We start from the raw sequence: 24,530 nt of genomic DNA on the forward strand, positions 1-24,530 counted from the left end.
TGGTCGACCAAATAATGGAGAAATGGAAATGTGAAGCAATATTTATTATTTTCAGTCCTGCACACAGAGGAGAGCTCAATGCAGGATGATTTGGACTATCCAGAGCTATGAGTGCTGAATAAACCCTGATCAGTATATATTCAGTATATTATTAAAAAAACAAACAGACAGACAGACAAAAAAAACACAGACAAGAAACAACAAAATAAATATCTAACTCCCAAAGACTCAGATTGTTGAACTGTTGCTGCAAATATAATGAATCCGTGGGTTTTACTTACTGAATGTGTTCTTAGTGCGGCAATAGTTTTTGACAGAGCCATTTCCCACAGTTCATCGATATAGGCTCTATTGACCAAGCCCTGGGTCGTATGTAAGATGTGATCTTCAACTACAAAAAAGCTAACAGAGGAGAAGGCACAGCTGTCAGATGATAGAGTCCCTATGACATCAACATGGTTTTACAAACATCACATGCAACTGACACATGCAAAACTAGCAAAACCCTCATCTACCCTCCTCCTGCCCAAGAAAAGCAATCTGCTGCTCAATTCTGTCTATGCATACAGAAATAAACACCAAGCGATAGACAGATATAAAACTCCACTGAACATTTCAATTGATGTTTTGAAACAAAGCTTTAATTTGTTGCTAGCAACCAAGAAAGCTGGTAAACATCATATTTAAAGTATGTATCAAGGAGACAGGTTTAAATAACGTCACCAAAATGCAACACACACCCCACAACACAGTTGTCAGAGGGCAAACGCTTCCTACAATTTTTCCTACTGATCAATAGTTGCCTTGTGATCAGTTATGCTGCAGCAGAGGAAAGACAATTTGGGAAGATGCCCTGTCCTGCATGAAAGGAAAGGGAAGGACAGTGGGATTATTGGAGTGGAGGGAACTAATCAGCAGTGACTTGCCTTCTTGGTCATTTTCCTGCATTTATAAACTCAATCCATGCATTTGTTTAGACTCTGGCTTTCAGGTCTGTGCCAACTTCCCTGCTCCAAAATGATCACAGGTTTTTTTTTTTAAAGCAGTGCTAAATAAAGTAAACCGGGTCTCAAAACATGGAATAAGAATCAGGTATTTTCTGTACATGGAATACTTCCAATTGTAGGAATTTTTAATCACAGAAGCATAAGAGTTAGACCTAGAAGTGACCTGCTACATCACCCAGCCCTATCTCTTAGCCCATGTAGGACTGTGCTCTATAGCCCATTTATAAATGGTCTTGTCCAGTGTGCTTTTAAATGCTGCAAGCATGGAGGTCTCCACCTAGTCCCTTGAGAAGATAAGAGATCTGACATCGTCAGGAAGTTTTCCTGTCTTTTACCTTATGTTAGACTTTCCTTTTTTTATTATTACCCCACTGTTCACGCCAAATATCTCTTCTCCTTCTCTGGTGTTTATACTTTTCACATGTGGAGACTTATGTTCCCCTTAGGCATTGCTTAGTTAATTTAGAATTTCATATTTTTATAAGACAATTATTCCAGCTCTGTGACAGAAGACAGGGCATTGTTCCCAAGAAATGGATTCCCTAAACAAGTCACACAGAAGAGTCCATCAATTTAAACCAGAAGTAAAGCTAGCATCTTCAGCTTTAACCTGTTCAAACTGCTCCAGGCACGCTGCCCATCAGCCACTGAAGTCAACAGGACTATATGTGTCCTTAAAATTGAGTATGTTTTAGTACTTCTTTTGACTGAGGCTAGAGTGCACAGCACCTTGCAGGATCAGACCCCAAATGGTTATAGAAACACGTGGCATTATTCATGTTGCTACATTAAAGACCGTCAATATCTTCATTATAAATCCCTGTTTATCTGGTTTATAACCAACATAAAATATTGTTCTTGGCTAAAATAAGGACAGTCTTGCAACACTTTGAAATCCTATGTTGAAAGGATATCTACAGATACAAAATATCTTTTTTATTATTAATATGCAGGCATAACTTCTAGTCACATTACTATATCAGTAGGTTTTTCCCCTAATTTGAATTATCTATCCCTCTAGAGGGAAATCAATCCACTCCAATCTCTAGTTACCAAATATTTTTGCCAAATCAGAACAAGGAGTAATAAGTGATGTGCAGTCCATTCAAAAAGCTCAATACAGAAAACCTAGATTATATAAAAATATCTGCTCAGTGGAGGAAGCCCATTAAGGTACAGTAACACCTCACTTAATGTTGTAGTTACATTCCTGAAAAATGCGACTTTAAGCAAAATGATGTTAAGCAAATCCAATTTGCCCATAAGAATTAATGTACATTGGGGGGGGGGGGCGGTTAGGTTCCAGGGAAATTTTTTTCACCAGACAAAAAATTATTTACATATATATACATACACACACACACACACACACACAGTATAAGTTTTAAACAAACAATTTAATACTGTACACACAGCAATGATTGTGAAGCTTGGTTGAGTTGGTAGAGTCAGAGGGTGGGATATTTCCCAGGGAATGCCTTACTGCTAAATGATGAACTAGCATTCAACTGAGCCCTCAAGGGTTAACACATTGTTGTTAATGTAGCCTCACACTCTACGAGGCAGCACGAATGGAGGGAGGGGAGATAGCACGGCAGACAGACACACAGTGTGTGTGAGACAGAAATGTGCATTGCCCCTTTAAGTACACTGACACCACTCTAAGTACATTGCCTTTAAAAAAAATCAGGAAGTTGAGACAGCAGCTGCGGCCAGCAAGCTCTCTCGGTCCTGAGCCCTGTCCTGTCCCCGCCCTGCTCTATATGGAGAAGGCATAAGCAGGGGGCAGGAGTAGGTGGGAGGGGGAGACCCTGAAATTAGCTCCCCTCTTCCACCCTCCCTTGCACAGCAAGCAGGAGCTCCCGGGAGCAAGGCAGAGGGCAGAAGCAGTACATGGCAGTGGGGAAAGGAACAGCTCTACTGCTGGCAATTGGTAGCCTGCTGGGCAACTGCTGCACAGGGAACTTAGGGGAGTGGGGAGCTGACAGGAGGGCTGCTGGTCCACCCTGGTTCCAAGCCCCAACCAGCTAACTGCAACGGGCTGCTCTTCCTGCAAGCAGTGGACAAAGCAGGCGGCTGCCAAACAACGTTACAAGGGAACATTGCACTTTAAACAAGCATGTTCCCTAATTCATCAGCAACGTGACAACGAAACAATGTTAACCAGGAAGACTTTAAGTGAGGAGTTACTCTATTACAAATCAGTGTCACAATGCCATCAGTGTACATTTTACTAATGATTGCCGCTCAGATGGATATAAATGCATGCTGCCGATTTACATTCAATCTTGGTTGATGAAATTTCTCCAGGATATTCCATCTTTTCAGGGGCAGCAGCCTTATCTTCTCTTCACTCAAATTTGAGCCATTTTTTGGAAGACTGTTACTAGACTGTAGTCTGTAGTAGTAACAAACTCGTTTTTTAAGCCACAGGAATAGAGGCTGAATGATCACACCAACAAACATCCTTTCCTGAGCAAGGCAAGGAGTGGGATATCAAAGAACTATAATCAAGAGGATTACAGCATCCGCATAATTCAATCAGAATTGGCCTATTCATCTCACTGTAGCAGCAAGTTGACATACACAGTGCACAAAACATGTTTACTCTCTTGAACTCACTACTTGTGAAATTTGCAAGCAGTGCACAATAACTGTTCAGCCTGCACTAGTGACACAGCAAAGTTTATGGGTGCAGTAAAATATGATTCTCCTCTTAAATGCTTAGGAAGCACAAACCACACTTTTCCTGTTTTGGCTCCTAAAAAGAATTGTCAGAAAGATCAACATTTCCTTTTTTTTGTGTGCCATTCAATAACACAGCACACACATATTTCGAGAATGTGTATATAAAAAGAATACCTACCCTACAATTTGATTAAAATACTTCCTGTAGCCGTCTAAAGTTTCGTGCTGCAACAAAGAAAAGTGAACAAAGTTTAAAACAAAGAAGGGCAGTAAAACTGGAAACAAATAAGAGACCACACATGTGCAACAATATGTGCAGAGATAATGAGATGCTCCTTTATTAGGCAAAGCATCTTTGTCTAATAGCTTTTGTGATCAGTCATACCATATTTGAGGGGGGCTGAAGCACCAGTCTAGCCTGTTTTCTTCTCTGTTTCCTGTAGTAGTTCTCAAAGGTTTCTCTGGCACCCTGAAAAACAGATCAAATGAGGTCAAGTTCCTGGCCTTAGCATTAACACCAATCATCTTCACATAAAACTGTTGCTTTTACATGTTAAAAGTTGATTTACACCATTTTTTTCCAACCTCAGTGTCAACATTGCTTTAAAAAGCTTGATCCAAATACCAGTTTGTCCTGGATATTTATATAGGTAACTATTTTGGCACAAGTATTTCTGAAGAATCCTGCTATGTTCACAGACACACGGACTTCCAACACTACTGTGCAACATTTCTTTATGCACTGCACACTTACTGTACTGCAGTGCAAATCACAGAATCTCAGGGTTGGAAGGGACCTCAGGAGGTATCTAGTTCAATCCCCTGCTCAAAGCAGGACCAATCCCCAGACAGATTTTTACCCCAGTTCCCTAAATGGCCCCCTCAAGGATTGAACTCACAACCCAGGGTTTTGCAGGCCAAAACCACTGAACAATAGTTCTATCAGATTTTGCACACTTAAAAAAACCTAAGCATGGTGGAAAATGAAACCATTTCAAGACAGAACAAGCAAACGTTTTGTGAGAAGGAACAAACAATGCTGGAGAAAGGTTTAGACACTTATAAGGCCCCCACCACCATTATATCTGAGCACCCGCAGTAAAACCCAGACCTACAAATAAATACAGGGCTAGAGCTCTGGTCCTACAGTTCTATAAACACAGGCCTCTCCCACTTGACACAAAGGAAGCTACCTCAGTTAAGCTACACAGGGTAAGTGGTTTCCCCTTCATTAGGGAACTTGAGGCATTTCTATTTTTTATCATTTGGTGACTGCTTCATTTTAGGCATCTTGTCCAGGAGTTGGCATTCCAGTCAGCACAATAAAAACTTCTGAGCACCCTCAGAATCCACCTTATTGAGGCATCAAGACATTCAAATTCTGCCCAGGTTATGTGGCTACTGCAGCACCTCAGGGCATGGCTACACTTGAAACTTCAAAGCGCTGCCGCGTGCGAGTGTGGTCGCAGCGCCAGTGCTGGGAGAGAGCTCTCCCAGTGCTGCACGTGTTCCACATCCTCATGGGGTTTAGCTTGCAGCGCTGGGAGCCGTGCTCCCAGCGCTGCGGCACTGTTTACACTGGTGCTTTACAGCGCTGTATCTTGCAGCGCTCAGGGGGGTGTTTTTTCATACCCCTGAGCGAGACAGTTGCAGCGCTGTAAAGCGCCAGTGTAGCCAAGGCCTTATTGTTTTATCCCTTAGCATTCCTACCTTACTCTGTTACCACTCTCCCCTCCCCTCCCCTCCACATTCCACCCCACCCCACCCTACCCTACCCTTTAGGGCAGGGACAGTGTCTTTATTTACACTTTAAAGACCAAACATTTTTTTAGATGCTGCACAAAACAAATGAAAACAACTTCTAAATATTTTTAGTCTGCTCCATGCACAACAAGAAACTTGGGTCTTTTTTTTGTTTAAACGGAGAAAGTTAATTAAAAAGCAATTGTTGCTATACTTCCCACACATAAACCTCCTCCCCATATTATTGTACAAACAGAGCCTGAGTTAACAGCCCCTTTATTAAAAGGTTCTCAGGAAATATGTGCCATTAATATTTCTCCTTTGTGTGTAGATTATGGAGCTCCAGCTGTTTAGGTAAAATGTATCCATGCTGATTTCATTGAGTGGCCCCTCCAGATACAGTCACCCATGTGCTCTGTGTACCTAGATCTTGGAACACAGTTTTTCACGTTTGTAACATTGGCTCTCTATTTGTTAGAACATATGCAATGCCTTTGTCCTTACTGAAGGTCAAAAGGCAAATTCAGACTTGGTATAAGCTAATTCAGACCTGGCTTAAAGCTATGACAAATCCCCTGAAGTCAATCAAGTTGTTCCACTCTGTACCAGGGCTAAAATTGGTTTTAAGTCAACAGCAAGTGACATTTCAAAAAGAAGCATTAGGAGCCAGAAGCTGTTTAGAAATAGCCTTTCCCCATGTTCCTCCCTATCTCTCTTCTGCCATTACTGCCATCTGACCTCTCATGCTGTCCCTTCATCTTATCAGCTGGTGTGGGATAACAGGATTGCAAGTCAGGGATTCACAGATTTTAAGCCAGAGGGGGCCATCATCATCATCTAGTGTCTGACCTTTTGCATAATACAGGCCAGGGAATTTAACTAAGGGCTTGTCTACATCAGAAAGTTGCAGCGCTGGTGAGGGAGTTACAGCGCTGCAACTTTGAAGGTGTACACATCTGCAGGGCACCACCAGCGCTGCAACTCCCTGTTTGCAGCGCTGGCCGTACTCCCGTTTTGTCTCGGGTGTAGAGGATCCAGCGCTGGTGATCCAGCGCTGGTAATCCAATGTAGACACTTACCAGCGCTTTTCTTGACCTCCGTGGAAGGAGGAAGCCTCTGGTAATCAAGCTGGTCTCCTTTCCCGGTTTGCTCTCTCGTTCCCGGAACCCCGAGCAAGCAGGTCTCCTTCCCAGCGGTTTGCAGGGTGGTTCGGGGAACGCGAGAGCAAACCGCGGCGAAGCTGGTCTCCTTTCCCGGTTTGCTCTCTCGTTCCCGGAACCCCGAGCAAGCAGGTCTCCTTCCCTGCGGTTTGCTGGGTGGCTCCGGGAACGCGAGAGCAAACCGCGGCGAAGCTGGTCTCCTTTCCCGGTTTGCTCTCTCGTTCCCGGAACCCCGAGCAAGCAGGTCTCCTTCCCTGCGGTTTGCTGGGTGGCTCCGGGAACGCGAGAGCAAACCGCGGCGAAGCTGGTCTCCTTTCCCGGTTTGCTCTCTCATTCCCAGAACCCCGAGCAAGCAGGTCTCCTTCCCTGCGGTTTGCAGGGTGGTTCGGGGAACGTGAGAGCAAACCGCGGCGAAGCTGGTCTCCTTTCCCGGTTTGCTCTCGCGTTCCCCGAACCCCTCTTGAAGCCGCCCAACAGCGCTGCAGTGTGGCCACATCTAACACCACTTGCAGCGCTGGTTGCTGTAAGTGTGGCCACTCTGCAGCGCTGGCCCTATACAGCTGTACTAATACAGCTGTAACAACCAGCGCTGCAAAATTTTAGATGTAGACATGGCCTAAGTGGCCTCTGCCTGCATCAAGTTGACAGCTTCTGGTTGAACTTTTAGAAAGACAGACACCCTTAATACCCAGCTCCTTGCAACCTCAGGTCTCAGACCGCCCCTTCCACCTCAACCTAGCTCCTTTGTGAGGATTAAAGCCACTTCTCTGCAGGCAGAATCCCAGTTTGACGATTCCCGCTTGTTATGTCATCAGTGTTAGAAACACCAGCTTCATATTCGCAAGTGGAAAGAAACTAAGGCAGGGAAACTCCAAAACTCAGTGTAAAATTGAGCAACTTTTTTACAATGGAATTTTCCTTTAGAAAGGCACCATCTGGGGATTTAATAGTACTAGCCTCCTTCGGAACTGCAAATGGTGCCCCCACCTAGAGCACTAAAAATCTTCAGACTTGTTAGCCCCCAGGCTTGCATAATAAATACATCAACATTTGTCAGGTGATTGTTGTTATCCACTTCCTCTGACCTCCTGGTGACTAGGATGACAGTATTGAGACCAAGATTCTTGTCCCAGCTCCGCCACTGATTTGCCCTGTCACTTTAGGCATCTCATTTAACTTTTCTGTGTCTTGATTTCCAAAATCTCTTTTAGTGCCATAATAATATTTAGCTGCTTTACAAGGGGTGTTTGTGATGGGGAAAAGTTTGAGACCTTTTACAAGTGCAGATTATGGTATTCAAAATGCTTCAAAATGAAGAATCTTTGAAACAATTTCTACACATCTCTGCATTTCCCCTATGCCATGCAGCAATTCAATGGCTATTATTCAAGCACTTTTCAAGACTCATACCTCTTCATTATGGCCAGAATTGGGTTCCTCTATGCTCCCCACAAATATGGTTCTTGCCTTTTTTTTTTCCTTCTTTTTTTAATTTTTTGTTGAATTTAGGGCAGCTGAAAGGTGCAGGACTCATCCTTGAGACTGATGTTCCCTACTAACCCACATGACAAGCAAAGCACCATCAGTAATAACATGAGCTCCTCCACACCATAGCCTCCAATGTGTCTTAGAGGTTGTCTAACTCATTCATCCCTTGGCTACTTTGCTGAAACTGCCAACGTGGGTGCAAATTAATACCTGATGTAGCAGTGGCTTATATGATGAGGATTTTGTTGACTAGGAACAGGCTTGAAATGACCAACTCAACTGGCCAAACTTAAATTTATTCATTCCAATAATAATTCATTCCAACTGGCCAAACTTAAATTTAAAAAAAAAAGCTGTCATTATCAACATGGTCCGGATTTGAACTTATGGACAAGAGTAGTGGTTAAAGACTATGTATCCCATGTCTATGGCCCATTCTAGTCCCTTCACTTTTATTCTTATACATTCCTCAGGTCAGAAATGCAGAATCACGATCCTCAGATAGCAATGTTCATTAGGACAAAATTTATTCCAGCTCATTTTAAGTTTCCTTTTCTAACCTCTCAACAGTTGTCTTGTATCATCTCATTTTACATCTCTGCCCCATATATGGGCCTTGCCAGACGCAATTCTTTTAACAAAAGGCCCTAAATTGGCACAATGGGTGGTACAAACTCAGCTACACGACGGTATCAATCATCCTCAGACCACCGCAAGATGAAGGCCCCCTTCAGTAAGGTAATTGTCTATCTTGCTAAATGGTTAGGCAGAAACTTTTCCACATACAACCAAACCAGGTTGTTGGCAAGAGAAAGTCTGTCTATTGACTACCTCCAAGGGTGAACCTACCGAAACTCACCTCTGACAGCATCATTCAGATTCTTGATTGAAACCACCCAGACTAACATGGAGCAGTCTCCTGTTAACACTGAATTCACAGAGCAAGCTCACACTAAATTCTAGTTTTTCCTTCCCAGAAAAAAATGTTTAGAAAAGCAACCGCAACTGACTGGGTGAGTTCCAGCAGTGTACAGCACCCTCTGGGAAGGGCAAACAGATGAGGTTAGGCACAATCTTCAATGCAGAAGGCAGCACATGGGATTCCTTCAGTCACTGAAACCAGCCACTGTGATAGCTTTATATAGAATTTTCTGAGAGTCATCTGGTGGTTAATTTCCAATTATTTCCTGTACACAGAGGTTGCCACCTCATCAAACAATGTAGGTGAGATTTTGAGGTGACCTCAAGGGATTACTGGAGTCTTCAAATGCAAGTCATTAGAAGCACAACAGCAACTTGAAACTGGTCAAACATTTTAATGAGTAACTAAAAGAAGACCTTAATCCATGATGAAGTTTCTGCTAGGAATAGCCCCCAACCATTCAGTTAAAATAAGGCACACTTTTACTCATCCCTCAAGATGCACAGCTAAGAATTCTACTTCTTTTCCATACACTCCAAGGGAAAAGATGAGAAGAGTCCCAGATATTGTCCTTATCCTCTCTTACTATTCCCCCAGTCACCTGTATTCCATCTTCCTGGCATTCCATACCCCTTTTTGCTCAAGACATCTAGTGACTCCCACAGTCTCTCTGCTACCTCTGACAAGGTCGTACTCTCATTGTGCGCGCTCTAGGGCACGTAATGCACCTTGGGGTATTACCCTTCGAACATGCTACCTAGGCAACGGGGCTTTGCACAGAAGGTGCCTTTGGAAAGCCTACCGCACTCAAAAGCCATCAGTGCAACCAAGCATCTGACTTTCTTCAACCCACTGTTTGAAGGCTAAATTACCAGCTTTGTTTTTTTAAAATGTTTTCTATTTGTCTTTCGTAAATCCTCTGCCCATCAACAATTATTTTATAAAATAAAATAAGGGGGGGGGAGAGCTGTTTGTCGAAAATTAAATATTTGAGGCAGCTTTACAATGTTCCCTCCTTTTCTTTCCAAAGTAAGCAGAGCTTAAGACTGACAAACACTTTCCTTTGGAAATCACTCGAGAGAGACTGTGTGTAGAAGTGTTATTGCTTGACTTTAAAACTCAGTATTGAGACTTGGGTCTATATCATAAACTAGCCTCTCCATTTTTGAATGAACCTCTTTATCCCCCGCAAACTTCTATACTTAGGATACTTCAGAAAGCAAATGCCTCCATGTTTCAATCTATCAAATGGCTTGAGTCCTAGATTTGAAAGGACTGGAGGGGGAGAAACAACTTATTTGGATGACATTAAATTTGAACAGAGATCCTAGAGATCAGAGACAGACAAGACATGCTGGTTCATCCCACTGATCTCACAGTCAATGCCAAATTGTTCCCTACAGAACCTCATCCAGTCTATTTTTAAATGTCCCAAGTAATGTGAACCAAGAGATTATTCCAAAGCATAAACCCAGCTCTCTCAGGAAGTCTTTCCTGATATGAATCAGAAGTGTGCCCTTGTTGCCAAGAAGGCTAATGGCATATTGGGCTGCATTAATAGGAGGGTTGCCAGCAGATCGAGGGAAGTAATTATTCCCCTCTATTCAGCACTGGTGAGGCCACATCTGGAGTACTGTGTCCAGTTTTGGGCCCCCCACTACAGAAGGGATGTGGACAAACTGGAGAGAGTCCAGCGGAGGGCAACAAAAATGATTAGGGAGCTGGAGCACATGACTTACGAGGAGAAGCTGAGGGAATTGGGCTTATTTAGTCTGCAGAAGAGAAGAGTGAGGGGGGATTTGATAGCAGCCTTCAATTACCTGAAGGGGGGTTCCAAAGAGGATGGAGCTCGGCTGTTCTCAGCGGTGGCAGATGACAGAACAAGGAGCAATGGTCTCAAGTTGCAATGGAGAAGGTCTAGGTTGGATATTAGGAAAAATTATTTCACTAGCAGGGTGGTGAAGCACTGGAATGGGTTACCTAGGGTGGTGGTGGAATCTCCATCCTTAGAGATTTTTAAGTCGGCTTGACAAAGCCCTGGCTGGGATGATTAGGCTGGGGTTGGTCCTGCTTTGAGAAGGGGGTTGGACTAGATGACCTGAAGTCTTTTCCAACCTTAACCTTTATGATTCCATCAACATTTTTCCCCTTTAAGTTTATCCCATCCTGTTAATAATATTCCCCTGTACATCCCTAAATAGTTTCTCATTCCTTTTTTCGTTCTGCACTCCCCAAATATTAGGAGGTGTGTTTTTCCTGGGTTGCTGCTTTGCTAAACTGTACATATTTTTACTCTTGATCTATCCTCAGTCTAGTCAGCCCTCAAAAGTTGTATTTCTTTCTCTTCTGTGAACTTCTTCTATTAGAGAAGTGGCCAACCTGAGCTGGAGAAGGAGCCAGAATTTACCAATGTATACTGCCAAAGAGCCACAGTAATATGTCAGCAGCCTCCCATCAGCCCTCCTGCCCCTGTGCCTCCCGCCCACTGGCAGCCCTGCCAATTAGCGCTCCCCCTCTCTCCACACACTTCCTGATCAGCTGTTTCACGGCATTCCAGGAGGCTCTGGGGGGAAAGGGAGGAGCGAGGGCACAGCAGGCTCAGGGGAGGGGGTGGAGTGGGGGCAGGGCCTGTGGCAGAGCCAGGGATTGAGCAGTGAGCACCTGCCGGCCCATTGGAAAGTTGACACCTTAGCTCCAGCCCTGGAGTCAGTGCCTATACAGGGAGCCGCATATTAACTTCTGAAGAACCGCATGTGGCTCCAGATCCACCGGCTGGCCACTCCTGCTCTAATACATCAGAATCGCTCTGGCAATAAGGTGACCAGAAGTGAATATTCTCTTCGATTGAGATTCTTGAGGTGAACATTGTAAGGCTTGATTCTAATCCTTTAATCATTCTCATGGCTCTTCTCTGAACCCTCTCCAATTCATCAACATGCTTTCTGAACGGTGGGCATCACAACGGGACATAGTATTTCAGCAGTGGTCACACCAATGCCAAATACAGAGGTAAAATAAGCTCTCTACTCCTGCTTGAGATTACCCCATCCATGCATCCCAAGATCGCATTAGCCCTTTTGCCACAGGGATGCACTGAGAGCTTGTGTTCAGTCGATTATCCACTACAGCCCCCAAATCTTTGTCAGAGTTACAGCTTCCCAGGACAGAATCCCCCATCCTGTAAGTATGATCCACGTTCTTTGTTCCTCGATATATACATTTACATTGAGCTATATTAAAACGCACACTGCTTGTGCCCAGCTTACAAAGCAATTCAGATTGCTCTGTATCAGTGACCTGTCTTCTTCATTGCTTACCCTGCCTGCGAATGTTTCTAAAAGCAGCTGTTTCACTCTGCATAAATTCACTACTCAATAACTAGTACATTAGGCATATCTGTAAAATCTATTCATCTTTTTTAAAAAATAGAAAAAGACAAATATTAGTGGCCTAACAAAACAGAAGTCACATTGAAAATATTATCTTCACACCCGAAACATCTTGAATCAACTAGCAGCTACAACTGGACAGAGAGAGAGTGAGGTTTCCAAGGTATGTTTCAGAGGATCTGCAACTCACTATGAAAACTTTCCCCCAAAGCAGACTATTGTCTGTGCAAATGTTTTTTTATATCTCAGTGCCTGTCTCTGGGGTAGACAGTCCCCAGAAAAGAGGAAAAAACCACACGTGCTTGCTCATTTATTTAGATTTATTTGATTGGAACAGATTTCTCTCCTTCTCTGTCCCCCACCATTCAAGCAGACAGCCAAAGATTCAAAATTACAGTCACAAACTGCACATTTATTCTAATCACCGGTCCAGGAAAAGCCATCAATAACACCATGTGTTTTATAAAATTACTGGGCAGAACTTTATTTTTCAAATTAGCTTTGGAGCATCCAGTTAAAACTTGGCAATGAGCGCCAGATAATTAAACTTGTTGATGATCACCACATCGGCTGCCATAAGGGAAAATGAAATATAATCACACACAGGCAGATGCAAGATTTAAGGAACCAAAAAAAGATATAGCTAAGGGGTAGCAGAGGTGAAAGTGCATCCAGTTACGAATTACATGAGGATAGTTACAGTAAGTTTCCTGTTTTTACTTTAATATATATTTGCATCTAATTTATTTTTCCTGCCATTTCAAATAATTAATGCACTGCTCTAATTTCTAAAAAGGTTCACAACTGCATGCCTAGCAAAGCGTACTGTGGATCCAAAACTCGCTGAACATGTCATGTCTCACTAGGATAACCAAGAGGTTTAAGTGGTGGTAACCCCGAAACAGAAAACTATCCAATGTACAGAATGTACTAATCATTTAAGAGCTGTGTAAAACATGGTAGTGATAACACTTTGCATGGATGCAGTGATTGTCAGCTGAGACACTCCAAGCATTTTACAAGTATTTTTTAATCCTCATATCACCTTTAATGTCCGAGGAGGCCACGCAGGACTTCTGTAAGATCTCATGCAAAAGAGACGAAGCAAATGGCAGAGTTTGCCATTTATCCACCTCAGAAGCTGGGAGGGCTGGGTTAATCATGCTAGGATTTGAACCCAGAGTTATGAGGAGTCCAGGTATTTCAAACTAAAAGATTTAGCACAGACTTCCTACCAATTAGTGCTTGATTCTGTAGTTGCTCCCCAAGCATAACGGCTATAAACATCGATAAGAATTGTATCTATGGAGTGGCTACAGAATTAGCCCTCTAGTCATTTGGAATAACCTAGGTTTCCAGTCCAAAGGAGCATCATTAATTTATAGCACTGGGAATCCTCTATCCACAGCTCATCTCATTCTAAATACTGCAGATTTGGTTTAAAGCAAAGTAAACAGGTTAACAGTCAACTTGATCTTCCACTCATCAGTGATAATCCTGAGTTAAAGCATGCTCCCATCTGGATTTATGGGTGTATTAGTATTTGCTACCGTTTGACCAAGTCTTTTCTTAAATTTACTTTTGGCATTCACTGGCTTTTTGATCCTTGTTATACTTTGTTCCATGGTGATTTTCAGTTACACAGAGACTTTCCCCCTCCTTCATTTTCTCTGAGAGACTTACATAGCATCTCAACAAACACAAAAGTGAGATCAGCTCCATCGTTACAAAACCCACTCTGAGCTTTACAAAAACTGTTAAAGTAAGTAAATAAGGGGATTTTTGTACCTATGGAGACCTGCCTTCAGATTATCTAAAGTCACAGGTAGAAATTAACTGGGTGATCTGAAATTGAGGGACATTCTTGCAAGCTCTCTGTGCACAAAGCTAATACCAATGGCCACAGCAGTTCCACGAACAACAAACTTGCAGGACTGGGATCAAATGCTCTGATCATTTTTAGTCATTTATGATCCCAGAACACTCTTTGTGAGTTGGTGATACCAGGTCCTTGGCCAAACTCCAGTGCTGCAGATTATATTCGGCCAACCTAAACATCACTAGTTTTAACTAGATACAGTATACACTTCCTTCTCTACCTCATTGACTAGTGCTGCTGTGCATTATTAACTATTACCTTCGCCTGACTGAAAATATTGTAGTTTGTATCTTATTTTAATTCATGTGTTTGAGAGCCAATGGTTCATTTGGCACCATATAAATATTAAATCCGGGAAACTACAGACCTGTCTGCTTAACTCCAGTACCCAAAACGATAATGGAGCAAATAGCAGTGCACATCAATTAGCAAACACTTAGCAGATAATAAGGTGATAAGTAACAGTGACCACGGATTTTGCAAGAACAAATCATGTCAAACCAACCTCTTAGCTTTCTTTGACAGGACAACAAGCCTTGTGACTGTGGGGGAAGGGGGAGTGGTAGGAAGGCTTTGGATACTGCCTCACAAGACCGTCTCATAAACAAACCAGGGAAACACAACTAGATGGATGTACTATAAGGTGGGTATATAACTGGTTGGAAAACTATTCCCAGAGAGCAGTTATCAGTAGTTCACAGTCAACCTGGAAGGGCATATCAAGTGGGTCCTGCAGGGACCAGTTCTGGGTCTGGTTCTGTTCAATATCTTCATCAATAATTTAGATAATGGCATAGAAAGTACACATATCAAATTTGCAGACAATACCAGTCTGGGCTGGATTGCAAATATTTTGGAGGATAGGATTAAAATTTAATTCAAAATGATGTGAAAAAAGTGGAGAAAGGGTCTGAAGAAAACAGGATGCAATTCAATAAGGACAAATGCAAAGTACGCCACTTAGGAAGCAACAATCCGTTGCGCACACACACAAAATGGGAAATGACTGCCTAGGAAGGAGCACTGCAGAAAAGGATCTAGGGGTCACAGTGGACCACAAGCTAAATCTGAGTCAACAGTGTAACATTGTTGCAAAAAAAGCAAACATCATTCTGGGATGTATTAGCAGGAATGTTATAAGCAAAACACAAGAAGTAATTCTTCCGTTCTACTCCGCGCTGATTAGATCTCAACTGGAGTATTGTGTCCAGTTCTGGGCGCCACATCTCAGGAAAGATGTGGACAAATTGGAGAAAGTCCATAGAAGAGCAACAAAAATGGTTAAAGGTCTAGAAAACACGACCTATGAGGAAAGACTGAAAAAACTGGGCTTGTTTAGTCTGAAAAAGAGAAGATTAAGAGGGAACATGATAACAGTTTTCAAGTACAAAAAAGGTTGTTACAAGGAGGAGAGAGAAAAATTATTCTCCCTACCTCTGAGGATAGGACAAGAAGCAATGGGCTTAAATTGCAGCAAGGGTGGTTTAGGTTGGAGATTAGGAAAAACTTCCTGTCAGGGTGGTTAAGCACTGGAATAAATTGCCCAGGGAGGTTGTGGAATCTCCAGCACAGGAGATTTTTAAGAGCTGGTTAGACAAACACCTGTCAGGGATGGTCTAGATAATACTTAGTCCTTACATGAGTGCAGGGGACTGGACTAGATGACCTCTCAAGGTCCCTTCCAGTCCTATGAATCTGTTTAACAGAGATACAAGTTCCAAGTCTGCTCACACTCCTGTTTCACCCCATCGTAATGTCATTGTCTTTAATGGAGTTACTCTGAATTTACATTGCTATAAGCAAAATCAGAACCATAGTCCCTGCCCCAAAGGGCTGTAACAAACTACAGTAGATAACTATTAGCTCAGTCACAAGGAAAACCATTCAGGCATAATGCGCCTTGCCCCAGTGCCTGTTTGAGTGCAGAAATTTTGGAATCTTGCAAACACCAACCCCAAAAGACTTTGTTGAGCGTGGTGTGTTTTAAGGAAAGGTTTGAAGGAAGTGATGGTCATTTGGCACATAAGAAGAGGAAAACTGCTAGAAGCATAAGAGGAAGCACAAAATAAATTGCAAAGAAGTTGGTAAGGTGCTTGGAGACCCCTCAAGATGAGAATAAATCTGGGGAACACAAGGAAACAAGGCTCCAATCCAACAGAGCATTTAAGCACACATTGCCTAACTTTAAATACAAATATTCCCAATTAATTCAATACGATTATGTGTGCGCTTAAAATTAAGCATATGATGAAGTACTTTGCTGGACTGGAGCTCAAAAGAAAGCTTCTGCCCAGCCAGATAGCAGCACAGTATGGGTTCATTTCTTTACATTAAAGAACGAGCATCATTTTGATGGTGACAACAAAAGGTAAAGCGAAGCAGGAAAAAAATACAGTGGCTACTGTTTCTGAGGTGAACCATCCGCTTTGACATTTACAGAACTACATACACTCACAAGTGGCTGTACTAATTTCTACATGCCTGGCACAACTGAAAACCAGGTACTGATGACAAGAGCAGAGGATTGTCACATTTCCATTCTCCCATCACACTCTTTCTTGTCCTGAGCCCTCCAGTCTAAAGAGAGCCAGTCTCCTTGGTCACACAGCTGACTCTCTGTCTTGTAGTGTTTTGTGCAATTTGGTTTGTTGAGGTTTTATTTAATTTCTCTCTTCTTTCAGAAGGTCCACATTGTGCACTAGACACTGCATAGGTAAACATCTCCTCCTGCTTGTAGCTCTTTCTATATATACTCAATACTTGTTCAATTATTTCCTCTTGTCCTTCATCAACTCAATATCACACAAGCCAGACCAGATAGTATCCACTGTCAGATCCTAACAACCCAGGCCAGATTTAAACAGATGACCTAGTGGGGAAGAATGCTGTATCCCATTTCCAGTCCCCTGTATCAGTTACTTCCCACCCATTTCAACTCCTTGACTTGATTTTGTTTTTTTAACTATTTTTAAAGAAGGTACAGATTGAAGTACGTCCCCTGGAATCTGGCCTCTATGGTCAAAGGCAACCTATGACAGTGCTAATCAGGAGAGCAGCAGGGTAGCAGTTAAACACACAGTTTGTTGCTGCCTGTCAGCTGGAGGCGGTCTGAGTTGATTGGCCTTCCTCTCCTGGAAGGAAGATCCAGTACTTCGAAGAGAAGCTTCTTCCCATCCCTCTCCAGATGGGGCAAAGCTCTGGTAGACCCCGAAAAGCTTTAATTCACCTCTGATTTCAAGCATATGCTTGTGCGTGTGGGGGTGGAGTGCATGTGTTAAACTGAATTTACAGCGGCTTTTCTACAAAGAGATGAAGATGCACAAGAAGTTTCTCTTGTCTTGAAGGAAGTCAGCCTAACAGCAACTATTCACAGTAGGAAAGTGGATCTCCTTGGACCCGATGGTGGTCTCTCTCATAACTATTGTATGACTCACCAGTTCTCTCACCTCAGCTGCTGATCTGCTTCCAACCACTCTGAGGATACAGCCAAGAACAGGTTAACTATACAGGATGGGTTCTTACAAATAAATAAATAAAAATTCCCCCTTTGGGATGGTTTCACAGCAGCCACTCTCTAAAAGGGACCTGTGTTCCCTCCTCTCAGAAAATAGGGGCATTATCCCTTCTTATTGATTGGGATGGCAGTGGACCATTGTTCTCTCAGTTCAGTCTATAGAAGGAATATCTATTTTCCACTTAGACGGGGTAAAGCCTTTAATTTCACCATCCTGGCTGCAGCTGGAGTTCCCTTTTAACTGCCTGGCCATGGGAGTGAAGACAGTTTTATACGGAGGAAAATGCTGAAAAGGCCACTTTAATATTCTTGCATGTGAAAAGGGGAGCACTTTTCATAGTGCTCTGTAATGAGGGTCAGCGGGATATTACACTTCACCATATGGCTAATTTGCACAGCAGGTCAAATGCTCTATTTGCTTTTTAAAGACGGCCCTATAGATCAAGCGGCACTAAAACAAAACGAAAAAAGCATGAGTAAAAGATGCCCCCTACTGTTCAAGTCTGGAAATTGCCAGGCAGCAGACAAAAAGACCACTGCATGGCATTGCAGTCACACAAACAAGTGCTACTTCCTTACATCTTTACCTTTTTAAAAGAGCAAAAAAGTCTTAGTGCGGAAGATGCGTTAGTACAGAGCTCCAGCAAACAAGGCAGCAGGCAGAAAAGGAAAGCTGCTTTAGGGAATCCCAGTTGTATCAATATTTTAATATCCCCACACAGAAACACTTGCCAAACTCCACAGACTACTCAAAACAAGCTTTCACTCCATTTGCTTGCAATATGAACCTGTGCTAACTGCTGTCACTGTTCCAAGCCGTTGACTAGCTGCCTGACCTTCTGACTAACGAGTGCTCTGTTTATTAGCGTGATGGCCCTTGTAACCTATGTTTGTCTTGGCACTTCCTCCTTGCCGTGTCCCAGGCCTGACCTAACGAAGAACTTCCCCTGCAGGGGCCAGAAGCAGCCTGCAGTACTAGAAAAAAAAATCTGATCACTAAAGATTATGGAGCCATGGGGCCTGGACTTTTGAAGAGAGTAAACATTATGATTAACAAGCCTGGCCTTTGTAATCGGCTTCCACCCCTCCCCTCCAGATCAGAGTGTTAATTTATTAAATATTTTAACAAAGGGCCTTTATTATTGGCCTCAGCGTGGCTGGCTCCTTTCATAGCATTACCACCTACATCTAATAAAGCTTTAATTGACTACTGCTTTTCATAACCTCTGACCCAGGATGATAAACAGTTGGGCCATGGCAGCAAAAGGGTAAATCCCAAAGGAGTTTGCATCCTGGTCACGCTTAGCAACCCCCCCAGTATAAAATGGATTTGCTTGAACAGAACAAAAGTTTGTGCGTCACTTGCATTGATACTTAATTCTTGAAAAGCACTTTTTCATCTGCAATGTTATTCCTAAAGATTAACTAATTTATCCGCACAACATCCGTTTTAGTAGATAAATGTTCCCATTTTACAAAGAGGTAAACAAGACTGAATGTCTTGGCAAGAGACTTGCTGTAGCTCAATCCAAGATGATGGGCTTGATGCAGGAATCACTGGGCGAAATTCTGTGGTCCGTGTTGTGCAAGAGGTCAGATTAGATCACCATGCATTTTCTGCCTTAAAAAAAAACAAAACTATGACTCTATGAGCTGAGGTTTCAATGACTTGTCCAAGCCCACGTAGAAAGTCTATATCAAAGCTAGTATTAAAACTCACAAGTTACTGGCTCCCCATCCTGTGCTCAGACCATTCATTCTTAATTAAAACTAGTTGTTTCAGTAAAAAACTTGCCACTTTATTCTTTTTATAGGCACTAGCCTGGAAGATGAAGGAAAGCAGCGAGTTACAATAGGCAGAAAGACTGGGTTCCAATCCAACAACTCATATCACAGGAGCATATCTTCTGCAAATATTAAACACACAGCCCAAGGGGGACCAAATTCTCCAGAGCTGGGACAAGGTGCTACCATTCACAAACTGCTGGATGTCCAGGATCTGCACTAATTTCTTTAAAACAGGGCAAATAACCACCACACTGACAATGCATGTACAACTAGAAATCCCAGCATGCAATATTTCATCTTGATAAAAGCATCCAGTCCACCATAGGCTATACCTCCAGTATTTTCCCAGGAGTCAAGCACAAAAATTATGAGATTTGGGGGAAAACCACTCACATTTGGGGGTCTGTTTATCTGCCTTCTGTTTTCTGAGTCTTTAGAGTCCACTAAGGTCACATTTTTAAGCTTTTCTCCACCAACATGAGGGCTAGAAATGCTCTCTTTAAAAAAAGAGCTGAGATACTCATATAAATCGCTTCTGTGGGAGCTGGGGCTTTAAGTAAAGCACAGAATGCTGCAAAACTCATGATAATATCATGAAGGATACTGTGACAATCTAACACCCTCGTTTATTGCCATGACAGACAGGGCTGGCTCCAAGCACCAGCCCAGCAAGCAGCTTCTTGGGGCAGCCAACGGTGAGGGGTGGGACGTCCAGGTCTTCAGCAGCAATTTGGTGGCGGGTCCCTCACTCCCTCTCGGAGCGAAGGACCAGCTGCCAAATTGCCACCAAAGACTGAAGCGGCAGCAGTAGAGCTGCAGATCGTGATTGCGTGTTTTTTTTTCCCCCCGCCCCCCTTTTTTGCTGCTTGGGGCGGCAAAAACCCTGGAGCCGGCCCTGACGACAAACTCCTTAAGCCACTATGTTTTGTAGAGAGATATATGAATGGGGTAAATTCCAAATGTTTTGCCCAACTCCTCTAAAGCAATGCCTACACGGCAATCAGTGCGACTGCAGCATGGGCAGGCATGCTCACACTCGGTTTAGTCTAGCTAGCACAGCTCAAAATAGCAGTGAAGATGCAGCAGTACAAGCCTGTTCAGCACCATGGGTGCCTAGCTAGCCATTGCTGCTTCACAGCTATTCTTAGCCACGCTAGCTAGATTAAAGCTAGTGCTGCTGTACCTACCCAAGCTGCAATCAGTAAGGACACACCTTTAGTAGTCAAAGTCTGAGAGGTTCTGTGTGAAATCCCCACACAATCTAAAACCACAACAATTGTCAAAAAAACAGCTGCACTAAGAATCTAGCAAGAATCAGATTTTTAGGAAATCTGCATGCTTAATTTTGTCTTAAATTCTGCAAAAACTAATCTATATTAGCCCCATTTGGGACAGTTAAAGTACAAGAGGAAAATCTTGCATTTCTGGAAAGTACATCCACTGATCACTTGGCCCTTTTCTCTACGAAGCTGTGATCAGGCCACCTATCAGGTGTTTCAATGCCACTGTTCTATATTCTCAGTCAATCTAAAATTCCCCATTTACACCTTTCAGGTTATGCTGAGCTGCCCCATTGTTATAGTCCCTCACAGAGGTATTTACTCAAACATGCTCAGGGAATGTCTACACTTACCAGTAGATCGGCACTGCTGCAATCGATGCAGCAAGTGTCAATTAACGTGTCTGGTGAAGACATGCTATATCAATAGGAGAGGCCCCCCCCCCAATCAATTTGTGTACTCCACCTGCCCGAGAAGCGTAAGGGAAGTCGACAGGAGATGTCCTCCCATTGACATAGCACACTGTAGCCACCATAGTAAGTGGATCTAACTCCATCGACTTCAGTTACGTTAGTCACGTAACTGAAGTTGCATAAGTTAGATCGATTTACTGCGGTAGTGTAGACCATCCCTCAGCGTGTATAATTCTCTCATTAAGTGTCCTTTGTATGTTTTCCAAATCCATTCATCATCATATTTTTTTGCTTTGGATAAACAGTTTCGGGTTCATGCCTTTCCAATAGCTGTTACACAACTTTAAGAAGTTATTCTGAAGATACATCCAACATAACAGCTGTATCACAGCTTGCAATAACATCTCTACCTGTCAAGGGCCATCAGATCTTTGATCTAACCTTAGAAATGTGCTAGCATATTTACTTTCCTGCCTGGAGAAGTCAAGCTGAATATAGCTGAATATAGCAAAGGGCTCATATTTTAATTCTCAATTTTTTCCTATACTACCTCGAATATGAATTAACAGTTGAGAATGATCATAGTGTCTTGCCAACTCTCATCATTTGATCATGAGTCTTGTGGTATCTGGTGTTGTTCTTAAAGTCCCAGCCGTTGGAATCAAGAGACTGCATGAGAATCTAAGATTTCATTTATTTTTAAAAAGCCCGCTCAGTTGCAAAGAAAAACTTTAAAAATGTGGTGTGTACCTTCATGGCTCAGAAACCAGGAAATAAATAAAAAACAACGTTTATTCTTTTTTAAGTCTCATGATTAGAGCCCTGCACAGATACAAATTTTTATCTGCATCAGATCCTCAATCCCCAGAAACGGTCCGTGGATGTAGATACTGATATGCACAGATTGCAGATATCTGCTTTCTGTTTGCAAGGTTTTAGATACAAAATTTGTATCTGCATCCAATCCACAATCTGCAAAAACCGGCCATGGATATAAAGCAGATATCCACGGCTTTGTAGGGCTTTAATCATGATTTCTTCAGGCCTTACTTGTGATTTCTGGTTTGTGTTGGCAATTACTATAACCAGCGATTTTCAGAATTTACAAAACAGCAGCCTCATCTCTAAATTCTTTACTTTGAATAGTTACTGGATTTTGAAAATAATAAAAAGGTATAGTTTCCTATGACAGGGGTCGGCAACATTCAGCATGCAGCCCATCAGGGTAATCCACTAGCAGGGCGCAAGACATTTTGTTTACATTAACCATCTGCAGGCACAGCCCCCCGCAACTCTCAGTGGCCATGGTTTGGCGTTCCCGGCCAACGGGAGCTGCGGGAAGCAGCACAGACAGCGGGGATGTGCTGGCCGCTGCTTCCTGAAGCTCCCATTGGCTGGGAACGGCAAACCGCGGCCACTGGGAGCTGCAGGGAGCTGTGCCCGTGGACGGTCAACATAAACAAAATGTCTCGCGGCCTGCCAGTGGCTTACTCACATGGGCTGCATGCCGAAGGTTGCCGACCCCTGGCCTATGACCCTGCCAAGCATTGAGAAGTAGTGCTGGCACGCTGTTAGGAGACAGAGAACTGGGCCGAAGTGGTCCAAAACGTACAGGAGAGCAGCGGAGAAGATGGACAGTAAAGGCATCTAAATAAACTCCCAGTTTTAATTTCCAGGATCAACCAAAAACACCTAAGCACATTTATGGAATGACAACAGCAAATAGGACACTGGAGGTAAGAGAGCAAAATGAACTGAAAACTTTTATAAATCAAAAATTGGGTAACAGTGTTTATAGCCTGCAATATGGCTTTTAAAAATTCACCTGTGTAATCTGACTGATCTGACTAATCTTGCTGTCTGTGCTGGAAAGAGTAGGCATGAAGCCATCAGCCCCTAGAAAAGGCCAATCAGCAGAGAATGCCGCAGCATGTCTCCTCAGCGACACTGGCTACCAGACCACATCAGATCTCTTCTCTGCTCTCTATGGCTTCCCACAGAATATCAATTCAAGTTCAAGGTCTCAGACCTTATCTTCAAGCCCTCTTTCTACTACAGGATAAAATTCATTTGTGCAGCAGACAGAGCTTTCTCGGGGACTGGTCTGCGACTATAAAACAAACTGTCAAGGGAACTAAAGGATCATCACAAACCACACCACTCTGCACTCCTCTGACTAGCCTCTTCTAACACACACAACATGTACATTAAAAAAAAACAAACACACACACACACACACAACTCTCTGACTGGGGAAAGATAAGAGAACAACAATAAATGATGGATGCTAGTCACGTCTCTTACTGCACAACGGGAATGTACCCAGATCTTATAACGATGAGGGTGATAAATAAATATATCATAGAATACCAAATAGGCACAACTGGCCTACTCAGGGAAAATTAGATCACTGCTTTCATCAAAGCACTTTATAAAGCAAAATTTACAAAGACTTCAGAGATGGGAGTAGTAATACTGATAATTTACCTTTACCTTTCACGGGCCATTTTACCTTTTCTTGGTCTTTGCAGGGTTCAACCACAGCTGCAATATTGTGACCTGTGGGAAAAAAGGTGGGATTCCCCACTTTGAATTCTACTTGGTTGTTTAGAATCTAGCTCCTTGAAAACTTGAAACCAATGGCTACTTTCTTAAGAGAAAGGGTGTTTGAACCCATATGTTCAGGATTTGGTTGGTTACAGAGTCGTGCTTTCTTTTTAAATAAGCAGAAGGAAAGCCCATGTAGCAGTCAAGGCAGAGGACTAGGAGACGAGATCTGGGTTCTCTTCCCAGCCCTGCCACTGACCTTAGGAAAGTCAACCTCTCTGTGTGTTTCAGTCCTGCCTGCTGTAGAATATGGCTTGCACTGTTCACCTTGTACAGGTGCAGTGAGGCTTAATTAGCATTTGCAAACAGCTTTGACAGCCTCAGACAAAAAGTGCTAGAGGAGTTCAATGTAATACAGAAGAAAAAGCATTCTGAAATACTTTTTGCACTTTACACTGAGCAACAGAAAGATGTATGAATTTTATGTATGGACAAGCAAAAAAGACAGATGACATTTTGGATCTGCCAGCTCTGATATCCTTTTAAATAAATTATTAGTGCTCAAGAGAATTTTAATCTTTGTTTGCTATAATTAAAGACTGCAGAAATATCAATGCCTCCTGTGATGCTGTCAGATCCCACAAGCTTAACAAGGGAGCTGGGCAAGTACTTTGATGAAAGACCTCCAAGGAATGGTGCACAAAATGGTATT

At 42.8% G+C, this 24,530-nt stretch overlaps 1 protein-coding gene across 3 annotated transcripts in view; it reads right to left on the reverse strand.

The window, feature by feature from the left end:
- The window catches only part of EXOC6B (exocyst complex component 6B), a 354,725-nt gene that overhangs the window by 100,997 nt on the left and 229,198 nt on the right, over nt 1-24,530 (reverse strand). For all 3 annotated transcript variants that reach the window (XM_030565624.1, XM_030565623.1, XM_030565622.1), the window contains exons 9-11: nt 4,081-4,164; nt 3,874-3,920; nt 282-402 (exon numbers count right to left, since the gene is read on the reverse strand). In XM_030565624.1, the coding sequence (XP_030421484.1) occupies nt 282-402; nt 3,874-3,920; nt 4,081-4,164 (252 nt within the window). The remainder of the gene's footprint in view (nt 1-281; nt 403-3,873; nt 3,921-4,080; nt 4,165-24,530) is intronic.

Source organism: Gopherus evgoodei, chromosome 5, assembly GCF_007399415.2.
Source record: "Gopherus evgoodei ecotype Sinaloan lineage chromosome 5, rGopEvg1_v1.p, whole genome shotgun sequence".
NCBI lineage: Eukaryota > Metazoa > Chordata > Testudines > Testudinidae > Gopherus > Gopherus evgoodei.